Source organism: Populus euphratica, unplaced genomic scaffold, assembly GCF_000495115.2.
Source record: "Populus euphratica unplaced genomic scaffold, PopEup_1.0 scaffold242.1, whole genome shotgun sequence".
NCBI classification, from domain to species: Eukaryota; Viridiplantae; Streptophyta; class Magnoliopsida; order Malpighiales; family Salicaceae; genus Populus; species Populus euphratica.
Window position 1 is genome coordinate 254,224 of NW_011500033.1, and position 18,306 is coordinate 272,529.

An 18,306-nucleotide genomic window follows, 5' to 3' on the forward strand; every position below is an offset into this window, starting at 1 on the left:
AAGATCAGCGCAAAATGTATTTGATTAACTATTATTATTATTATTATTATTGAAAATAGCACTAATTCATCAACGATACCCGCTATTCTCTTGTACTATGCAATTCAATTATATGGGATTTGATCCAACGCCCGCTTCGTTCAATTATATGGGATTTGATCCAACGCCCACTTCGTCAAATTTTATATATATATATATGGGTTTGGGTACGGTGCCCTCACCTACACGTCTTCTCGGTATCTCCTATTGTCATGGAAGCCAAACATGCCACGCAGGACCATAAGATGAGAGTACAAGTGTGTGTCGTCACCTTTGCAACTCATGTACATTTTTACACATAAGGCAAAACCCGATCATCTATACATTTTAGGAAATGAGAAACAAATAATAGCAGCAAGAGCCAGAGAAAGGTAGCAGAGGAATATTGAGCGAGAGGAATCCAAGGGTCAAAAAGAAATGAATGCTGGAACTCTAATCAAAGATGACCATCGAAGACAGCAATATGTGCCTTTCCTGCCTGCCACCCGCCACAGGATCAGTCCATACATATCACCTGTACTTTCCAGCACACCGTTATTATCCAAAAACCAGTAAGAAGACAAAACGTTGAGGATCTAGAAGCAAAACAATCAGTGAGTTCCTGAGTCTTTCTTCTACGTTCTTAACTCTTGTATATCTGAGAAATTACAGGCAAAAGGTCTCCCTCTGATTACATTCAAAACACCAATAACCAGAGGACAATATTTCATTTTAACGAAAAAGAAGAAGAAAAGGACACTTAAATTAATTAGCCCATCAAAGAAAACGCGTGACGAAAAACAAAACAAAAAAGTCTTCAGCTACGTACCCCATCTCATATCTAAATTCCCAGATAACTAAATCCCTCTAGCTGCTTCGCTAATCTTCAAATCCAACTCTCTTCCAAATCGCATTTCTCACCTGGCGCAAGTCCCTCCCTTTCAAGGTCCTTCCTATCCCTTCATGAACGGAGAAAGAAGCGCCTCTCCTCCTCGCTAAATATTCATGTGGAGGCACTCTACCGACTTGATCGTCGTCGTCTTCACCATCATTATCATAGTCAGTATCATCATCAACCGGATGAACACTACCTTCAATATCCTCCTTCTTTTGATGATCGCTATAAATCTTGGACCAGTCTGGTATGTTGACCGGCAATGATGCACATGTCACCGGGGTCCCGTCTTTGGCCATGTGATCAATCTTCCTCGGAGCTCTCCTTGAACAACGAGAGCTTGGTATCGTTTTCTTGCTCTCCAACAATGGAGCAACGTTAGAATCCCAAACATCAGCCTCGTCGAGCTCAAAAACGTCGTCATGACCCGTGATTGGATCATTACCAATCCCTGGAGTAGGGTAGTTGTAGTTAGCTCTTGCATTGAAAAGGTTCCTTGATGCCATTGACAGAGCACTAAAAAAGACTAAAAAAAGGGGACTTGTAAGTGAGGGGTTGGTGAAGCTCTTGAAAAGGGGGCTGTAAACTGAAATGATATATAGCTTGGATTGGAGAAGAAGATGATGATGTCAACACAGCTTTGCCTTGGCTTCCAATTGTTGAACTGTGTTGTATTTTTATAGTGGTGTCATGGATAAGCTCTCCGTTTGTGCAAGTTACCATAAGGGGCCATGTGAGAAACACTAGAATAAGGGCATCCTCTCGTGTTTACCATGAGCTAGTCGTTTTTTGTGCATCTGGCGGCTATAATTATTTGTGGTCGTTGCTGTAATTATTTTTTAAAAATAATTTATTTAAAAAATATTAAAATAATAATTTTTTTATTTTTTAAAATTATTTTTGATATTATAATATCAAAATAATCAAAACATAAAAAAATATTAATTCAAAAGAATAAAATAAAAATTAATTTATTTTTAAAATATAAAAAAAATTAGGCTTGAAACAATAATCAAGTAGGTGGGGAAATGTGAGATTAGAGTGATTGGATTTTTTGCCCATAGATTAGAATTGCACAAAAATTAAAAATCCATTATATACAGCAGAATGACACGATTGGGCAATTTTACTAATAAATTAAATGTTTATTATTGCGAGAAATTACTAGGTATACCATGAACATATTAAAATAAAAATCCATTATATACAACAATGTTATAGGTGCTTTTGGAATGGTGACAGTATATTAAAAAAATACGTTACATTTAAAAAAATTGAATTAATATTTTTTTATTTTTTTAATGATTGTAATACAAGAAAAATCTAAAAAAAATCTAAAAATATTATTTTTAAGTAAAAATATTTTACATGATGATATCAAACAAACACATAATGAATAATTTTATTAATAAATTAAATGTTTATTATTACAAAAAATTATTAGGAATATCATGAAATATTAGAATTGCAGTAGAGCGACATGATTGGACAATTTTATTAAAAAAATAAATGTTTATTGTTACTAGAAATTATTAGGTATATCATTAATTATATTTTGTCCTCTTATAAAATTTAAAATTCATTATAAAAATAATTTATGAACCCCACATTTTAATCCCTCTATCTCCTATGCATGAAATGACACGTACGACAATATTTTATAGATTTAATTGCATTAGACAACATAATTGCTACTAGAATTTATCCATTCAATAGAAACGTGGGCCAATGAGATGACTCTGGTCTATTGCTCTATATGCATTGGTGGTCACGGACAGAGTCTGTGATGCTAAGTCAAGTTGTGGGGTCTACCCATCACAGAATGTCCATATCTTGACACGTCATGTGCGGTATTTTTTTCTTTGGTTTTTTCGGTTGGCGTTGTAAAAATATGACAAGTCAATGCCATAAAAGGGCTTCAGTTCGAGTAACGCACGTTTGCTCCACGTGGCCACCCGCGTTTTAAATTGTGACTAGGCATTTAACCTACGCTGTCTCGCGGATTGTAATTTTTAAAAAAATTATAGTGGAGAAGCAGATTATTTCATATGTTTTTATATAAAAAAATTAAAATTAAAATTAAATAATATTATTTAATTAAATTAATTAATAATTATATATATATAATATTTAACAATAACAAAAAAAATAAAAAAAATAAAACTGAATATAAATAAAGATATTTAATCACACAAAAAAAAAAAAAAAAAAAAACTGAATATAAATAAAGATATTTAATTACCCAAAATGAAACATTTATAATAATTTAATAAATTTATTTATTTAAATTAATAAAAGATAAATTAATACTTTAAAAACCCATAGCTTACTAGATAAACATAAATAAAATTTATTGAATAAACTGACGCTTTATATTGCACAAGTCCCAACATATTAACAATATCATTTAAAAATTAATATTTTTTATTTTAATAAATAAAGTTCATCTATATAAAACTAAAAGAAATAATAGATTAATCAGTATAATATCTTGAAAAATTAAACACAAATAAAATAATTTTAAAAAAATTCTATAAAAAAATAACATACAAAACTTGTGACTTAAATTATAAAATATAGATAAATTTATAGAAAAAAGATTAAAAATAATTATAAGACCAATATTTTTTAAAATAATTTAATGTAAAATAATAAAATAGTATGAACTGAATTTCTCATAAATTAAATATCAAAATATAAAAAAAAATTATAAAAAAAATCTATTATTTCCCCGTATAGTCTATGAACTTTATGGTATGGTGCCCTTTGTTGGCAATCTACAATACACTGTTCAAAGGCATGCAAATCGGGCCACAGACCCACAGTAGAAAGGTTAATTATTGACCTCAACTTCGAGCTGGCCAACTTTTGAGATGGAGGACAAATTCTAGATACCAACTAGTAATTTGTCAAACGGTCTAATGTGGGTCGGATTTGTGTTTTTTATTTAAAAGAATTAAACATGCAAGCTTTTGTGAAAGGTTTCTGGGCGTGTGTATTGAATAAGAGCACACCCCCCTACCATATATTCCCTGAAGATCGATTTTGTTATCGTTATTAGGAGCACAAAGCTCTTAAAAGCTGAAACTAGGACGACTTTTATAGTAGCGTATTGTCTCTCTAAGCTTTTGTGCTCGAGTAATCCAAAATCTTAGGCAGTAAACACATTGTTCTGTCCTGCCTTGTATAGGTTAGTGCTTTCGTAGGTGAATTATTTCCTTCCTCGTGTCTTTTCTTAAACTAACTTAAACAAACGAGAGTTTTCAACCCTTTCATGGAACCTTTTTTGTTTGTAGGTTTTTTGATTATTAATGTTTAAGTGATGTTTATTTTTGTATTTTAAAAATATTTTTTTAAAAATTAATAATTTTTTAGATTTTAAAAATATTTTTTTTAAAATTAATAATTTTTTGGTCTTTTTTGATAATTTAGATATGTTGATATTAAAAATAATTTTAAAAAAATAAAAAATATTATTTTAATACATTATAAATAAAAAATACTTTTTAAAAAATAATTATTATCTCATTTTAAGACCCGAGGCTTTCAATAAGATAAACCCAAAATTTAACCTAAATTGAAAACCTATGTTAAGAAGGATTTTATCAAATCAAAACACTAAATCAATTTATACGTGAAATTTAATCCTAATCCTTAATTACCCCCCCCCACCCCAACACACACATATATGTGTGTGTGTGAATCGGTTATATTTCAAAACTTGAACAAAATGTTAAATATTTTGTTAAAAATCCTAACTTTTCTAGAGTTGATTGGGTTTGATTTGAACCCAATGTAAACATCAAAATTTATTATTTCTTACATTAAAATTTGAGTAAATAAAACTTAATTTTGATGTTTTAATGTTTGATTTGGCAATTTCTAAAATCAAATTCTAATTGAGAAAAAATTGGTTGGTTATAAATTTGTGGTGCGTGCTATCCATCAATGGGAATTTCTAATTGATTTTATTAATATAAGTTAATTTTGTAGGTTTTCATCAAATAAAATGGAGTCATGCTCACTTATTCGTTCTGCTCTTCTTTGTATATCTTGCTGCATAATCATGATTCAATTATAATCTGGAATTTGGCTTATGATCATCAATTTTGCTCCAACGCCAATGGGTACACTCCACTCATGTTTTTTTTTTTTTTTAAAAAAAAATAATTTTAGCTTCTTGTTTTAACTTTTTTAGTTGTTATTTTTTTATGGATCTCAAACATACATACAAGTTTCTTATTAAACAAAGTGGTAATGTGGTCATAAAATAGCTTTTATCTTTATAAAAAATATGGAATGTTAAGTGAAGTTGTATATACAAATTATAGGATTACAAAAATGCCAAGAGCTTCTGTAATGAAGCTACATGATTTTCAAGGTAATTTATCTTGCATTTAATCATGTTATGACATTTGTCCTCGACTGCTGGAAAATAAGTAGTATTCTACTAGTAATATTATTGTCAACAGAAACAGACGGAGTGACCACGTTAATTTTTAACATTACGGTGGGCATGGATTGTCTGAAAATAAAGAATTACAGATCATATGGAGAAAAACCCTGAATTAAAAAAAATTCATTAATTTTTTTTAAAAGCACACATGTCGAATTAACCCGAAATGGTATCATTCGTGTTGCTGTTGAAAACAAGGTTGCCACTCATCTATATATTTTTATTTGACAAGATAATGTAAGAAAGAAAGGAAAAAAATAAGAAAAAAGCAGAGAGATTGATAATTAACACAAACAAAGAAGCAGCCCTACTGAGACAAATTGAAAGACAGACAAGATAATCGTTTGAGCACAAACAAAACAAGTGCCCAATACGCGCACAAACGTGACATGATACAGACATCTTGACCACGACATCATAATGTACACATTCCGCAGTTCCAAGCCCTATTTGGGCTACTTAAATCTTTGCGTTGCACCATTCAATAACTTGATGGATAAATTTCAGTGACCATATATTATATGGTCTTTAAAATTAAATGTTGGAAGAGCTCCTGAAGGACCCAAGGGCTTTAACAGCAGCTGCTCTCAGGACGTATTGGTGATACAATGCAGCAATTGCGGCACCAATGAAAGGCCCGACCCAGAAGATCCACTGAGAAAACAAAAGCAAGGAAATAAAAATATATACATGAGCATAAATATACAGGGTCATACGCGAAGTTAACAATGAGGAACGTTAGAGGGCAGTTGAAAGGCACATACATGGTCATCCCATGCCTTGTCTTTGTTGTATATCACAGCAGCTCCAAAGCTCCTAGCTGGGTTGATACCAGTTCCGGTGATTGGGATGGTGGCCAGGTGAACCATGAAGACAGCAAATCCGATGGGAAGTGGTGCCAACACCTATATGCTCAAAATCAGTACCAGTTATTTTTAATCTCGGATCGATTTATTGTGGAAAATTATAATTCGTTACGATAATTAATTGAGGATTGAAGAGGGACTGTGTAGACAAAGCACATACAGGAACATGGGAGTCCCTTGCGTTCCTCTTTGGGTCAGTAGCGGAGAAGACTGTGTAGACGAGAACAAAGGTACCGATGATCTCAGCACCTAATCCAGTGCCCTTGCTGAATCCAGTGGCAAGTTCATTGGCTCCACCACCGTAGTTTGTGTAATACGACTTTTGGAAAGCCTTCACGAGTCCACATCCACATATGGCCCCCAAGCACTGAGCCACCATGTATAGAATGGCACGCACCAGGGACACCTTCCTAGCCAAGAACAAACCGAAAGTCACAGCCGGGTTAATGTGTCCACCTGCGTAATTTTTAGCAAGATTAATTAATTACTTACCTAGTCCCGTATTCATAAAAGAAGAAGAAGAAGAAGAAAGGGTTGCAAGATCTCCGTTACGTATATATATGATCATTTTTATTTGATTTACTGACCTGAGATACCAGCAGTGCAGTAGACAAGAACAAAGATCATGCCACCAAATGCCCAAGCGATGCCAAGAATGCCAACCCCACCACATTGATCGCCGTTCTTGGTCGTGTCAATCTGGCTCTTGTAACCTATCACAGTCAACACAGTGATGTACAGGAACAAGAGCGTGGCAATGAACTCGGCAATGATAGCCCTATACAAAGACCACTGGGTGAGCTCCTCGGCATCAATCAATGGTGCTGGTGGAGGGTCATGATAGTCCTTGGCATTGAATTCGCCTCCAACTTCAATGTCCTTGCCCATATCTTTTGATGTGACTTGAGAGACAAAGCTAAAGAGGTTTGGTTACAATTATTGATGAATGAATGCCAAGGTGGTGGTATTTATGGGAATAAAGATATGGTGATGACTGAGGAGTGGGTGCTAAATTAACTTATCTTTGCCGCCCCCCCTCATAATTGTTGTTTCTTAAACTTTATGTGTCTCCATCTCATTCTTGCGCTTATCTGGCCTTGTGTGGTTAGGCTGCTTTAAAGACAGTTCTTGTAAGTTCTAAATTGTCGCCCAGTTCTTCAATGTCAACTCCGCGGTTTTCACTGTGTGGCCAGTTTACATTTATCAATATGGAACTGCCAAGGGATGATCACAATTGAAATACATTCATTGACAATTAATATAGTCCAGTTAACTGGACGTGTTTCGATATTCTAGTGAACCCTAATGTAGTCCAGTTTTTTTCTATGAAATAGTATAATTACTATTTAATTTAATGATTCGATAACTTTGATATAGTTGTATTATTTTTAGATTTTATAGATATAATAAAGTGATAATAACATACTATATAGATTAGGAGTGGTTTAAGAAGCTTAGTTTGTGTTATTTCAGATTTTATATGGTTAATAAATAAGAAAAAAATGGGATTGAATTTATTTTTGAGAATTCAACATTTTATATCTACGAGTTTTTTAATGTAAAGTTTTTTTTGTTATTTAATGTGATTTTTTAATATGATATTATAATATTAGTATTGTATTAAAAACATAATCATCAATTATTATTATTATTTAAATTGTGTTTTTGTATATAGCTATAGATGGAGACAACCCACCTTTTTGTTTCTGTGGTTAAAAAATATTGTTATGAAAATTTATTTTTTTTGTTTTTATTTTTTTAATATATTAATATTAAAAAAAAAACAAAAAACAAAGAATGTGAAGGCAGCTTATGGTGAATCATGATGACCACACCGACCAAATACAATCGATGGCAATTCATTCAGCTAATCAGTCCAGCATGTCACCATCTTTCATTCTCCTAACCACTCACTCCTTGCCACGTTATCTTGACCCCACAGAGCAACCCAATCCTCGCTTTAAGAAGAGAATTCCCGTGCTTGTCACTGATACGTCACTCTCCTAACAAAAAAAACACATTTCAGGGAAAAAAACGAAATCGGAAAATAGAAACATTCTGGTTGTTATTTATCCACGTGTCACGCACCGGCAATCATGGAAAACTGTTCTATATAATATATGTGGTCGGCTGTCCACTAGCGGAGAAGGCATCGCGAGCTTCAGCCGCAGAGGCTGGCATGAGATTTTAGCATGTCATGCAATAATTACTGTCAATCTGCATTTTTCAATTTGATGCTAGTCGGCTCTGCAAGACTGCAGTTGTAAAATCCGAGTTGTTAGGTGGTCACCTTTTATTTTTGTATTTAGATTTATTTTTAGATGTATTCTAAAAATATATTTAGTTTATTTTTAAAAAAAATAATAGATATTAACAAATAATGATTATCATAAAATTCTATATGAGAAAACTTTGTTTTAAAAAAATCTTCTAGGGAATATTAGGGAATCCCATGTCCTTTGAAAAAATTCTTTTAAAAACTTTATTCTAGAATCACCTTCATCATTAAATTTTATAATTGTTTTAATTTAGGTTGATTTTGATTATTTTTTTAAAAAAATTAATTTAATTTTTTTCAATTTCACTCTTTAATATTACTTTATTGAAAGTTAAATTTTATAATTTATTTTGATTTTTTTTCGATAAAATTGTCGTGATCTTATGAATTGACATCCTATAATTTATTTTAATTTTTTTTTATAAAGTTATCATGATCTTATGAATTGATATTCAGATTGACAAGTTAACATGAGTTGTTCCGAATTAATCTAATATATTATTATCTCGATATTTATAAAAAAAATCTTATCTTAAAAATTTATTCTGACTAAACTATATTTTTCTTGATTATATAAATTATCTTTGGACTTCTTAAGTCAATCAGGTTACATTAAGTTAATTTCCACATGATTTTTTAAAAAATTTTATAGGTGTAATGCCAAAAAATTCTTTTTATATTATTTTTTAATCTAACATGTGGTATAATACAAGCCAATTATCAGATCAATAAATATATTAAAAGAAAAGGAAAAATTACTACTATTTTGTAGTTTAGCTTCTTCTTTTTTCACTTTCTCTCTATCCTTTTAAAAATTACAATTTATAACTAATGATTTATAGTTTGATAACAATTTATATGTACATAAAAAAATAACAAAAAAATCAAATTATTTATAAAAATGCTATTATATTTCAAGTAATGACTAAATGGCTCTTATATTGAAAAAATTATCATACAATAAGAAAAATACCTTTTTATTATTTTTGGTGTTCAAATTACAAAGCTGCATAATTATAAGGTCCTTTTTATTTTGGATTTTTATAAAACACACTCTGTTCAAACATGAGCCCTCTGCTTTCTCACGATCTTTCGGTTGTTGCATAGTTGTTTGCATCAGTTGTGATTTGCCTCTCCAGCTTAGCATTATGAAGATTAAGGATGAGATGGAGAAGACACTGCAGTTAAATTGCCTCTCCAACAAAGAAATTTAGCTTTGGCAGTAAACATTTCAATCCCCATAAACATATTTCCTTTCCTCATTCCTGCCATTAAATTACCTTGGGGCAGAGAAGGGAGCACACAAACATTTCGAGTCAATGAGCAGGGATTACGGGATCATTCCCGCGGTAGAGCATTATGAAGCTAACGTTGATCTTCTTAGAGATCAGGAAAGATAGCGGAGGCAAAGGAGTTTGTTGCAAATATGCCAATTGATCCAAACACCAGAGTTTGGGAGACTCTAAAGAAGTACTCGAAAGCCAGAACAAAAGGTTTGTGCTTCATGATCTTGACCAAGAGGCGAAGGAGAAGGCATTGTTCTCCCATGGTGAAAGGATAGCCATTGTTAATGGGCTTACCAATACTCCTCCAGGGACCACATTAAGGATATTTGTGGGGACTGTTATAATCTCATTGACGGAGATACAAAAATCAAAGTAAATGTTATGGAAAGAATTATTTCTTGATATCCTTATATATCATTTACAGTGTGTTTTAGGATTTTCATTTCAAGATTGCAATGACTTTTTTTATTTTTAATGAATTTCTTGAGGGGGATGTGAATTTCTTATTGAATAAATACCTATGCAAAGTTACTTAAAGATCACCTGGAGTGTTGATGGAACCCTCTAAAAATTAATTCAGTATGAGGTATTTTTATGTGACAGAAAACATTAATAAAAATATTAATGAGCTTTTACGAAGATAAAAAGAAATAAGAAGAAGATATAGAAGTTAAAGAAAAAAAAGCAGGATTGTATTTATGTCTCAGAGTATAAGATTTCAAACTATTTTTCTATATACCCATGCTTCTTTTTATATTACATGTATTAACTTGCTTTATACAACGTAAGAGGGGTGGAGATGTAATATTATAATAATAAAATAATATTATTTTATTATTCATGAGATCATATCTAATTAATATAAATATAAATTACTTATTCGTATTTAATGTTTAATTACTAGTCTAGGCTCGAAGTACGGGAGATTCAGTATTGAGTTACCTTTTAACTATACACTGAACTGAAAAGAGTTTGGTTTAACTTATATGCTAAATTTTAAAAAAGTTGGGTTAACTTTTCATTGCACGGGCATATTATAGCCTAACATTAATTGTTGCGGACACATCATAGCCCAACACGGGATTATACATAGATGCGTCACAACCCAGCATGGGCTCGACATGTTCTTACTTAAATTAGGGTTAGGAGCATAAGCATTCTTATCTGATTTAAAGCTAAGCACGAGTATATCATGATCTAATGTAAAGTTGGGTGCTGAAAAGATATAATTTTATACCGGGTTACAATTTTCATATAGTAACCTTTAAATAAGGGAGGTCTTACAAAAACCATGACCCATCACTCATCAAGATCCTCTCCAAAATTGAGAAACGTGGGATTATTGTGAGAGACAATAAGAGTTTTTATCATTTCAAGATTGTAAACTGCCCCAAAATCTTCACACTTTTTGCTTCAACGACCAGGGATTAAGAAGGGTTGGTGTGAATTTGATAGAAATTAGTATTCTAAAGACAACAGCGGCAAGGAAGTGATGAGATGTAACACCGCACATATGTCGTATCACTCTTGTTATCTTTTTATCCCGAAATCACTCGTGTTAAAGATAGGTTCCCACTCGTCTCTATTTTCCTTTTATTTTACAAGATGTAGTAACAAAGAGAACGTAGAGAGATTGGCTAAGACAAGCAAGATGCAGCACTAGTTGATTATGAGATAGGGAGAAATCAAAAGAAAGACAAGATGAAAACGTTTGAGCACAAACAAAACAAGTGCCCAATACGCGTACAAACGGGACCCAATACAGACATCTTGACCACGACTGCATACTTTACATATTCGCCAGTCCCAAGCCCTTTTGGACTACTTAAATCTTTGCATTACCAATAAATTGAGGGGAAGCATTTCAGTCACCATATATTATAAAATTAAATGTTGGAAGAGCTCCTGAAGGACCCAAGGGCTTTAACAGCAGCTGCTCTCAGGACGTATTGGTGATATAAAGCAGCAATTGCGGCCCCAATGAAAGGCCCGACCCAGAAGATCCACTGAGAAAACAAAAGCAAGGAAATAAAAATATATACATGAGCATAAATATACAGGGTCAGATGCAAAGCTAACAAGGAGGAACGTTAGAGGGCAGTTGAAAGGCACATACATGGTCATCCCATGCCTTGTCTTTGTTGTATATCACAGCAGCTCCAAAGCTCCTAGCTGGGTTGATACCAGTTCCGGTGATTGGGATAGTGGCGAGGTGAACCATGAAGACAGCAAATCCGATGGGAAGTGGTGCCAACACCTATACGCACAAAATCAGTACCACTTAATTTTAATCTCGGATTTATTGTGGAAAATTATAATTCGTTACGATAATTAATTGAGGATTGAAGAGGGACTGTGTAGACAGAGCACATACAGGAACATGGGAGTCCCTTGCGTTCCTCTTTGGGTCAGTAGCAGAGAAGACTGTGTAGACGAGAACAAAGGTACCGATGATCTCAGCACCTAATCCAGTGCCCTTGCTGAATCCAGTGGCAAGTTCATTGGCTCCACCACCGTAGTTTGTGTAATACGACTTTTGGAAAGCCTTCACGAGTCCACATCCACATATGGCCCCCAAGCACTGAGCCACCATGTATAGAATGGCACGCACCAGGGACACCTTCCTAGCCAAGAACAAACCGAAAGTCACAGCCGGGTTAATGTGTCCACCTGCGTAATTTTTGGCAAGATTAATCAATTACTTACCTAGTCCCATATTCATAGAAGAAGAAGAAGAAGAAGAAAGGGTTGTAAGATCTCCGTTACGTATATATATGATCATTTTTATTTGATTTACTGACCTGAGATACCAGCAGTGCAGTAGACAAGAACAAAGATCATGCCACCAAAGGCCCAAGCGATGCCAAGAATGCCAACCCCACCACATTGATCGCCGTTCTTGGTCGTGTCAATCTGGCTCTTGTAACCTATCACAGTCAACACAGTTATGTACAGGAACAAGAGCGTGGCAATGAACTCGGCAATGATAGCCCTATACAAAGACCACTGGGTGAGCTCCTCGGCATCAATCAATGGTGCTGGTGGAGGGTCATGATAGTCCTTGGCACTGAATTCGCCTCCAACTTCAATGTCCTTGCCCATAGCTGCGACTCCTTTATGAGAGAGTTTGGCGAGAGACAAAGCTAAAGAGTTTTGGTTTCAAGTGTTATGGTAGAAGCGAGGGGAAATGTGGTGGTATTTATGGGATGCAGAGGTAGGAGAGTGAGGTTGAAATTAACTTCGCTTCGCCGCCCAACTCATAACTTTGCTTTCTTTAACTTCCAGACCCCACCTTACACTTCATGTGAGATGATTGATGTTTGGTTTCTCTGCGTTTTATAATTTGAATATTTTTTTTAATTAGTATACGTATTCAGATTAGATTCTACCTATCTTAATTAATTTTATAAATTTTAAAATTAATAATTATATAAACTTTTAATAGTTATATAATTTATAGAATCAAACTATTAATTTTTAAAAAATAAATTTAAAATCTAATCAATTAAACTACATCACTCAAAATTTAATAATTTAAATAATTTAAACATAATTCATGTAAGTTCTAAATACTCTATCTATTTCTTCTCCTTTCCTTTTTTTTTTAATGTGAGCTTTGCAAGTTTTTATAAGTCTAGAAAGTATGTTAATTAATAGATTAATAGGTCCATAATTTAAAATAAAAAAATTGGACAAATCAAACAAGTTTGATGATGAAATGAATATAAGTTTTAATTTATAGATATGTCCGTTTAGCTTATTATTTAAACAGTTTTATATGTTATTGACATAAAAAAAATTATTAAAATTTAGGGTTATAAAATTAGATTTTTCTTTGTTGTTGTAATTTCTATGAAAACTTGGATTTTTTTTAGTTGTGCACTGGATTATTTAATATCAGAGTTTGGCTATTTTTATTGTGGGATATCTCGATTATTTAAAAAATAAAATTAAAAATATAAAATTATTATTTAATTTTATAATAACTGAAATATTTAATTAATTTTTTTAAATAAAAGGTTGGTTATACAAAATAAAAATATTAAAATGACTATAAATTTTTACCCCAAGTAAACTGCTTCAATTTTGTTTTTATTATATAAAGATTATTATTATTATGTGCACGGGAATGACCAAATAGTTTTTTGCTTTATATAAGGAATAAGTGTGGAAAGTAAATAATAGATTTAATAATTGTGGCCAAAAACAAACGATAATTATTGATTAATTATTAAGAGAGATAATGTAAATAAATATTGTTTCAACCATCACCTTCTTTTTTAATTTCAATCATTAGTGGTTGAGCCTCCAATCCAATCCATGTGTCCAGATATCTCCTCCACCTCTTTCGACGTAATGGCAGCTCATCACTTTGCCTTTTCCCCAATCAACCCCGTACACTTGTCATCTTTCTTTTGGACCGTGTACTGAGATAGTGCGACGTCGTTGTAGTCGAGTGGACATATTAGTTGCTAAAATGAATACCACGTCAGTGTGTTTATTTTTGTCTTTAAAATGTGTTTTTAAAAAACTTTAATTTTTAAATTAATTTTTTTATAATTTTAAATGGTTTTAATATTAAAAATAAATTATGTGGTGGGTTAGATCACTTGCGAAGGCCGTAACAGGTCAAAATCACAGGCCTATCCTATTGTGCATAGTGACGTTGGTGGCAGGCATTGACCCACCGGCCAAATAGCACCATTCCTTTCACCACCACCGTCCATCAGCCTCAGGCCAAACCAAACAATCTTATCACCGTTGATTCTCCAAACCACTCAGTTCATGCCACGTTAATAACCCCACAAAGCCGCCACCAATAAAATATCCGTGTTTGTCACTAAACGATCACTTCCCCGATTAAAAAACAACCTTAAGAAGCACCTATGTCATTAGCCTGGCGATCACAGGAGTATTTGTTTCTTTTATCAGCTTTGCATTGCCTTATCTGTTTACTTGGGTTTGTAGGATATTCAGTGGGCCGTGGGAATTAGTCGTGATGCGCGCAAGCTGGCCCGAACACCCCACGTAAATCAAAAAAAAAAAAACAACCTTAAGAATTATCATCGATAGCTTCCATAGCTATAACACCAAGAAGCAGAAAAATATTATGTGCTATAATTTGATAGTTTAAAAATATAACAATAATTGTTTTTTAAAATATTTATTTTAGAAAAGATACTAAAATAGTATTTTTTTTATTTTTAAAAAATTATTTTTAATCTCAATACATCAAAATTATTTTAAAACATAAAAAATATTAATTTAAATTTATTTTTAATATTTTTAAAATACAAAAACAATCATATATCTACCCATATGAATTATTTATTTTGGGCGGTTGTCCACAAGTGTAGAAAGCACATCCTTAATTCTCTGTGAGCTTCTTCTACATTTTGATAAGGTTACGGGAATGGAATATGCCTTCCATGGTAGAGCAATGCTTCCTATCAGTTCCCCAGACCATTTATTTCTCTTGGAAAATATTTCTGCATAGTGTTTCATATGGATAGAAATAACAACTTCCGGTTATAGCCGTTGTTTCAATAATTATACTATACATTAAAATTGTAAAGGTATTGTGTATATAGGTATTGTGTATATAAATTTATTGCAGTATAAATCACACTGTAAATATAGAATATATATACCATAAACGACACTATAATACTAAGAATGTTATTTTTTTTATTTTTGATTTTAAAAACTATTGGATCACGTTTGGTAGCTAAACCCAGTAAAATTGGTCCAGTTACTGAGCATGACTCGGTAGCTTTTACAAGAAAAGTAACGCCTTCTATGGTATTACAATGTTATCCACCATGCAAATATTTTATATTTATAATGTAATTTACATTGTAATAAATTTATTTACATATTTTATGCACAATGTTTTTGGTTCCGCAACCAAATCCATGTTTTCTTCTAAAAATTGTTAGATCTAACTTTCAAAACTAACTTTTACAAATAAACCCTAATAATAGTTATCTTCTTTGTTTAACCTAACCGACCAGAAGATTCCTTTATTAATAGCTGACTAGAAATCTAAGGATTGATGGTTAGTTAGTTCTCTATTTTCCATCCAGTAATAGAATTTTTTTATCAATAGAGCAATCAAAAATCATGTTTTTAATTTAAGAGAAGGTTGTACTACTTAATTTAATAGGAGGGGTAAATGGATCTCATTTCAAAACTATTTCAACCAAGAATTGATCTTTACTATAATAAAGGAAAACAATATCAAGTTCTTTTCTTTTATAATTTAGTATTAGTACTAGTTCTAAAATTTATATTAATTTATTAAAACTAATTATTTGTTGTCTCCATCAGTCAAATAAAATAAATTATTTCTGTGGAATTAAAGAATTTTATAAATTTCATTATACCCCCAGCCAGACCTAACACTGTTGAATTTGGCTGACTAGGTAGCCAGATCCAAGTTTTTTTTATAAAAACTATTAGGTTTAACTAGGCAACTGAATTTGATTTTATTAGGTCTAACTAGATAGTTGGATATAAATTTTCTTTCAATAAGTCTAATTCGGCAATTAGACCCAATGCTATTAGATTCTAAAGCTATTTGGTTTGGAATTACAGTGAGAACTAATGTTCTTGGATCTAGTTTGACTATCAAATCCAAGACATTTTTTTCATATTTTTTATATATTTTTTTATTTTTATTAATTTTTATTAACCTACTATAAAGTGTATGCCAATATATTATTAATATTTATTTGCAAGATATGCAAAATAGAGATAATAATAACAACGTAATAACCTTTTTTTCTAAGCTGTTGTCTCTTCTCTTAGGGCTGAAAAAGAAAAAGAAGATGTAGAAGTTAAAGAAAAAAAAGCAAGATTGTATTTATGTCTCAAAATATAAGGTTTCAAACCATTTTTCTATATGCATATGCTTCCTTTTATATTACATGTATTAACTTACTTTATACAACATAAAAGAGGAAGAGATTTCCTTTTATATTACATGTATTAACTTGCTTTATACAATATAAAAGAGGAAGAGATGTAATGTTGTAATAATAAAATAATATTATTCTACTGTTCTTGACATCACATCTAATTAATATAAGCATGAATCATTTGTTTGTATTTAATATGATGTGATGGGTATCTTAATTACTAGTTTAGACGCAAAGTACGGGAATTGAATTACCTTTTAGCTATACAAAGGAGTTTGGTTTAACTTATATGCTAAACCTAAGACGAATTGGGTCAGCTTTTCACTGTACTTAAGAATGGTCAAGGACAGGCACATCATAACCCGGCATTGAGTTGGGTGCAGACACACCATAGTCTAATATGGGGTTGTGCATAAATGCGTCACAACTCAACATGAGCTGGACATGTTTTTACTTAAATTAGGGTTGGGAACAGAAGCATTTTTATTCAATTTAAAGCTAGGTACGGGTATATCATGATCAATATAAAGTTGAGTGTTGAAAAGACATAATTCTATATCGGGTTACAATTTTCGTATAGTAACTTTTAATAGTAACTTTTAAATAAGGGGGGTCTTTCAAAAACCATGACCCGTCACTCATCAAGATCCTCTCCAAAATTGAGAAACGAGGGATTATTGTGAGATACAATAAGAGTTTTTATCATTTCAAGATTGTAAACTGCCCCAAAATCTTCACACTTTTTGCTTCAACGACCAGGGATTAAGAAGGGTTGGTGTGAATTTGATAGAAATTAGTATTCTAAAGACAACAGCAGCAAGGAAGTGATGAGATGTAACACCGCACATATGTCGTATCACTCTTGTTATCTTTTTATCCCGAAATCACTCGTGTTAAAGATAGGTTCCCACTCGTCTCTATTTTCCTTTTATTTTACAAGATGTAGTAACAAAGAGAACGTAGAGAGATTGGCTAAGACAAGCAAGATGCAGCACTAGTTGATTATGAGATAGGGAGAAATCAAAAGAAAGACAAGATGAAAACGTTTGAGCACAAACAAAATAAGTGCCCAATACGCGTACAAACGGGACCCAATACAGACATCTTGACCACGACTGCATACTTTACATATTCGCCAGTCCCAAGCCCTTTTGGACTACTTAAATCTTTGCATTACCAATAAATTGAGGGGAAGCATTTCAGTCACCATATATTATAAAATTAAATGTTGGAAGAGCTCCTGAAGGACCCAAGGGCTTTAACAGCAGCTGCTCTCAGGACGTATTGGTGATATAAAGCAGCAATTGCGGCCCCAATGAAAGGCCCGACCCAGAAGATCCACTGAGAAAACAAAAGCAAGAAAATAAAAATATTTACATGAGCATAAATATACAGGGTCAGATGCAAAGCTAACAAGGAGGAACGTTAGAGGGCAGTTGAAAGGCACATACATGGTCATCCCATGCCTTGTCTTTGTTGTATATCACAGCAGCTCCAAAGCTCCTAGCTGGGTTGATACCAGTTCCGGTGATTGGGAATACTGGCCAAGTGAAGCAAATCCGATGGGAAGTGGTGCCAACACCTATA

At 32.4% G+C, this 18,306-nt stretch overlaps 3 protein-coding genes and 1 long non-coding RNA gene across 7 annotated transcripts; all 4 read right to left on the minus strand.

Moving 5' to 3' along the window:
- Nucleotides 1-287: 287 nt before the first annotated feature.
- LOC105142559 (uncharacterized) lies at nt 288-1,681 on the minus strand. Of its 2 annotated transcripts, none has more exons than XM_011050246.1 (2): nt 848-1,681; nt 288-553 (listed from the first exon to the last, which is right to left on the minus strand). In XM_011050246.1, exon 1 carries the CDS (start codon nt 1,417-1,419, stop codon nt 898-900), a length of 522 nt encoding a protein of 173 aa, XP_011048548.1. In that variant the 5' UTR covers nt 1,420-1,681; the 3' UTR covers nt 288-553; nt 848-897. The 2 variants fall into 2 exon arrangements, with proteins under 2 accessions (XP_011048548.1, XP_011048547.1); XM_011050245.1 differs by having other exon boundaries at nt 288-676.
- A 3,887-nt stretch (nt 1,682-5,568) lies between these two features.
- Nucleotides 5,569-13,014, minus strand: LOC105142560 (aquaporin PIP2-1-like). Of its 3 annotated transcripts, none has more exons than XM_011050249.1 (5): nt 12,601-13,014; nt 12,174-12,469; nt 11,916-12,056; nt 11,658-11,805; nt 5,569-5,866 (listed from the first exon to the last, which is right to left on the minus strand). In XM_011050249.1, the coding sequence occupies exons 1-4, from the start codon at nt 12,899-12,901 to the stop codon at nt 11,686-11,688; spliced, it is 858 nt and encodes a 285-aa protein (XP_011048551.1). In that variant the 5' UTR covers nt 12,902-13,014; the 3' UTR covers nt 5,569-5,866; nt 11,658-11,685. The 3 variants fall into 3 exon arrangements, with proteins under 3 accessions (XP_011048551.1, XP_011048550.1, XP_011048549.1); XM_011050248.1 differs by having other exon boundaries at nt 5,569-5,863; nt 11,655-11,805; XM_011050247.1 differs by lacking the exon at nt 5,569-5,866 and having other exon boundaries at nt 11,412-11,805.
- Nucleotides 5,628-7,269, minus strand: LOC105142561 (aquaporin PIP2-2-like). The gene is made up of 4 exons (XM_011050250.1): nt 6,823-7,269; nt 6,396-6,691; nt 6,134-6,274; nt 5,628-6,023 (listed from the first exon to the last, which is right to left on the minus strand). Exons 1-4 carry the CDS (start codon nt 7,121-7,123, stop codon nt 5,904-5,906), a joined length of 858 nt encoding a protein of 285 aa, XP_011048552.1. The 5' UTR covers nt 7,124-7,269; the 3' UTR covers nt 5,628-5,903.
- A 4,554-nt stretch (nt 13,015-17,568) lies between the features above and the next one.
- LOC105142562 (uncharacterized) lies at nt 17,569-18,275 on the minus strand. Its single transcript, XR_845576.1, has 2 exons — nt 18,171-18,275; nt 17,569-18,060 (listed from the first exon to the last, which is right to left on the minus strand). It is a non-coding gene; the product is annotated as an uncharacterized LOC105142562 (long non-coding RNA).
- Nucleotides 18,276-18,306: the final 31 nt, after the last annotated feature.

Coding starts and splice junctions, on each gene's coding strand:
- LOC105142559 (XM_011050246.1), bottom strand. CDS start 1,419: ATGGCATCAAGGAACCTTTTCAATGCAAGAGCTAACTACAACTACCCT.
- LOC105142561 (XM_011050250.1), bottom strand. CDS start 7,123: ATGGGCAAGGACATTGAAGTTGGAGGCGAATTCAATGCCAAGGACTAT. Junction 6,275..6,395: donor CAAGGGACTCCCATGTTCCT/GTATGTGCTTTG, acceptor TTGAGCATATAG/GTGTTGGCACCACTTCCCAT. Junction 6,024..6,133: donor ACAAGGCATGGGATGACCAT/GTATGTGCCTTT, acceptor TTGTTTTCTCAG/TGGATCTTCTGGGTCGGGCC.
- LOC105142560 (XM_011050249.1), bottom strand. CDS start 12,901: ATGGGCAAGGACATTGAAGTTGGAGGCGAATTCAGTGCCAAGGACTAT. Junction 12,057..12,173: donor CAAGGGACTCCCATGTTCCT/GTATGTGCTCTG, acceptor TTGTGCGTATAG/GTGTTGGCACCACTTCCCAT. Junction 11,806..11,915: donor ACAAGGCATGGGATGACCAT/GTATGTGCCTTT, acceptor TTGTTTTCTCAG/TGGATCTTCTGGGTCGGGCC.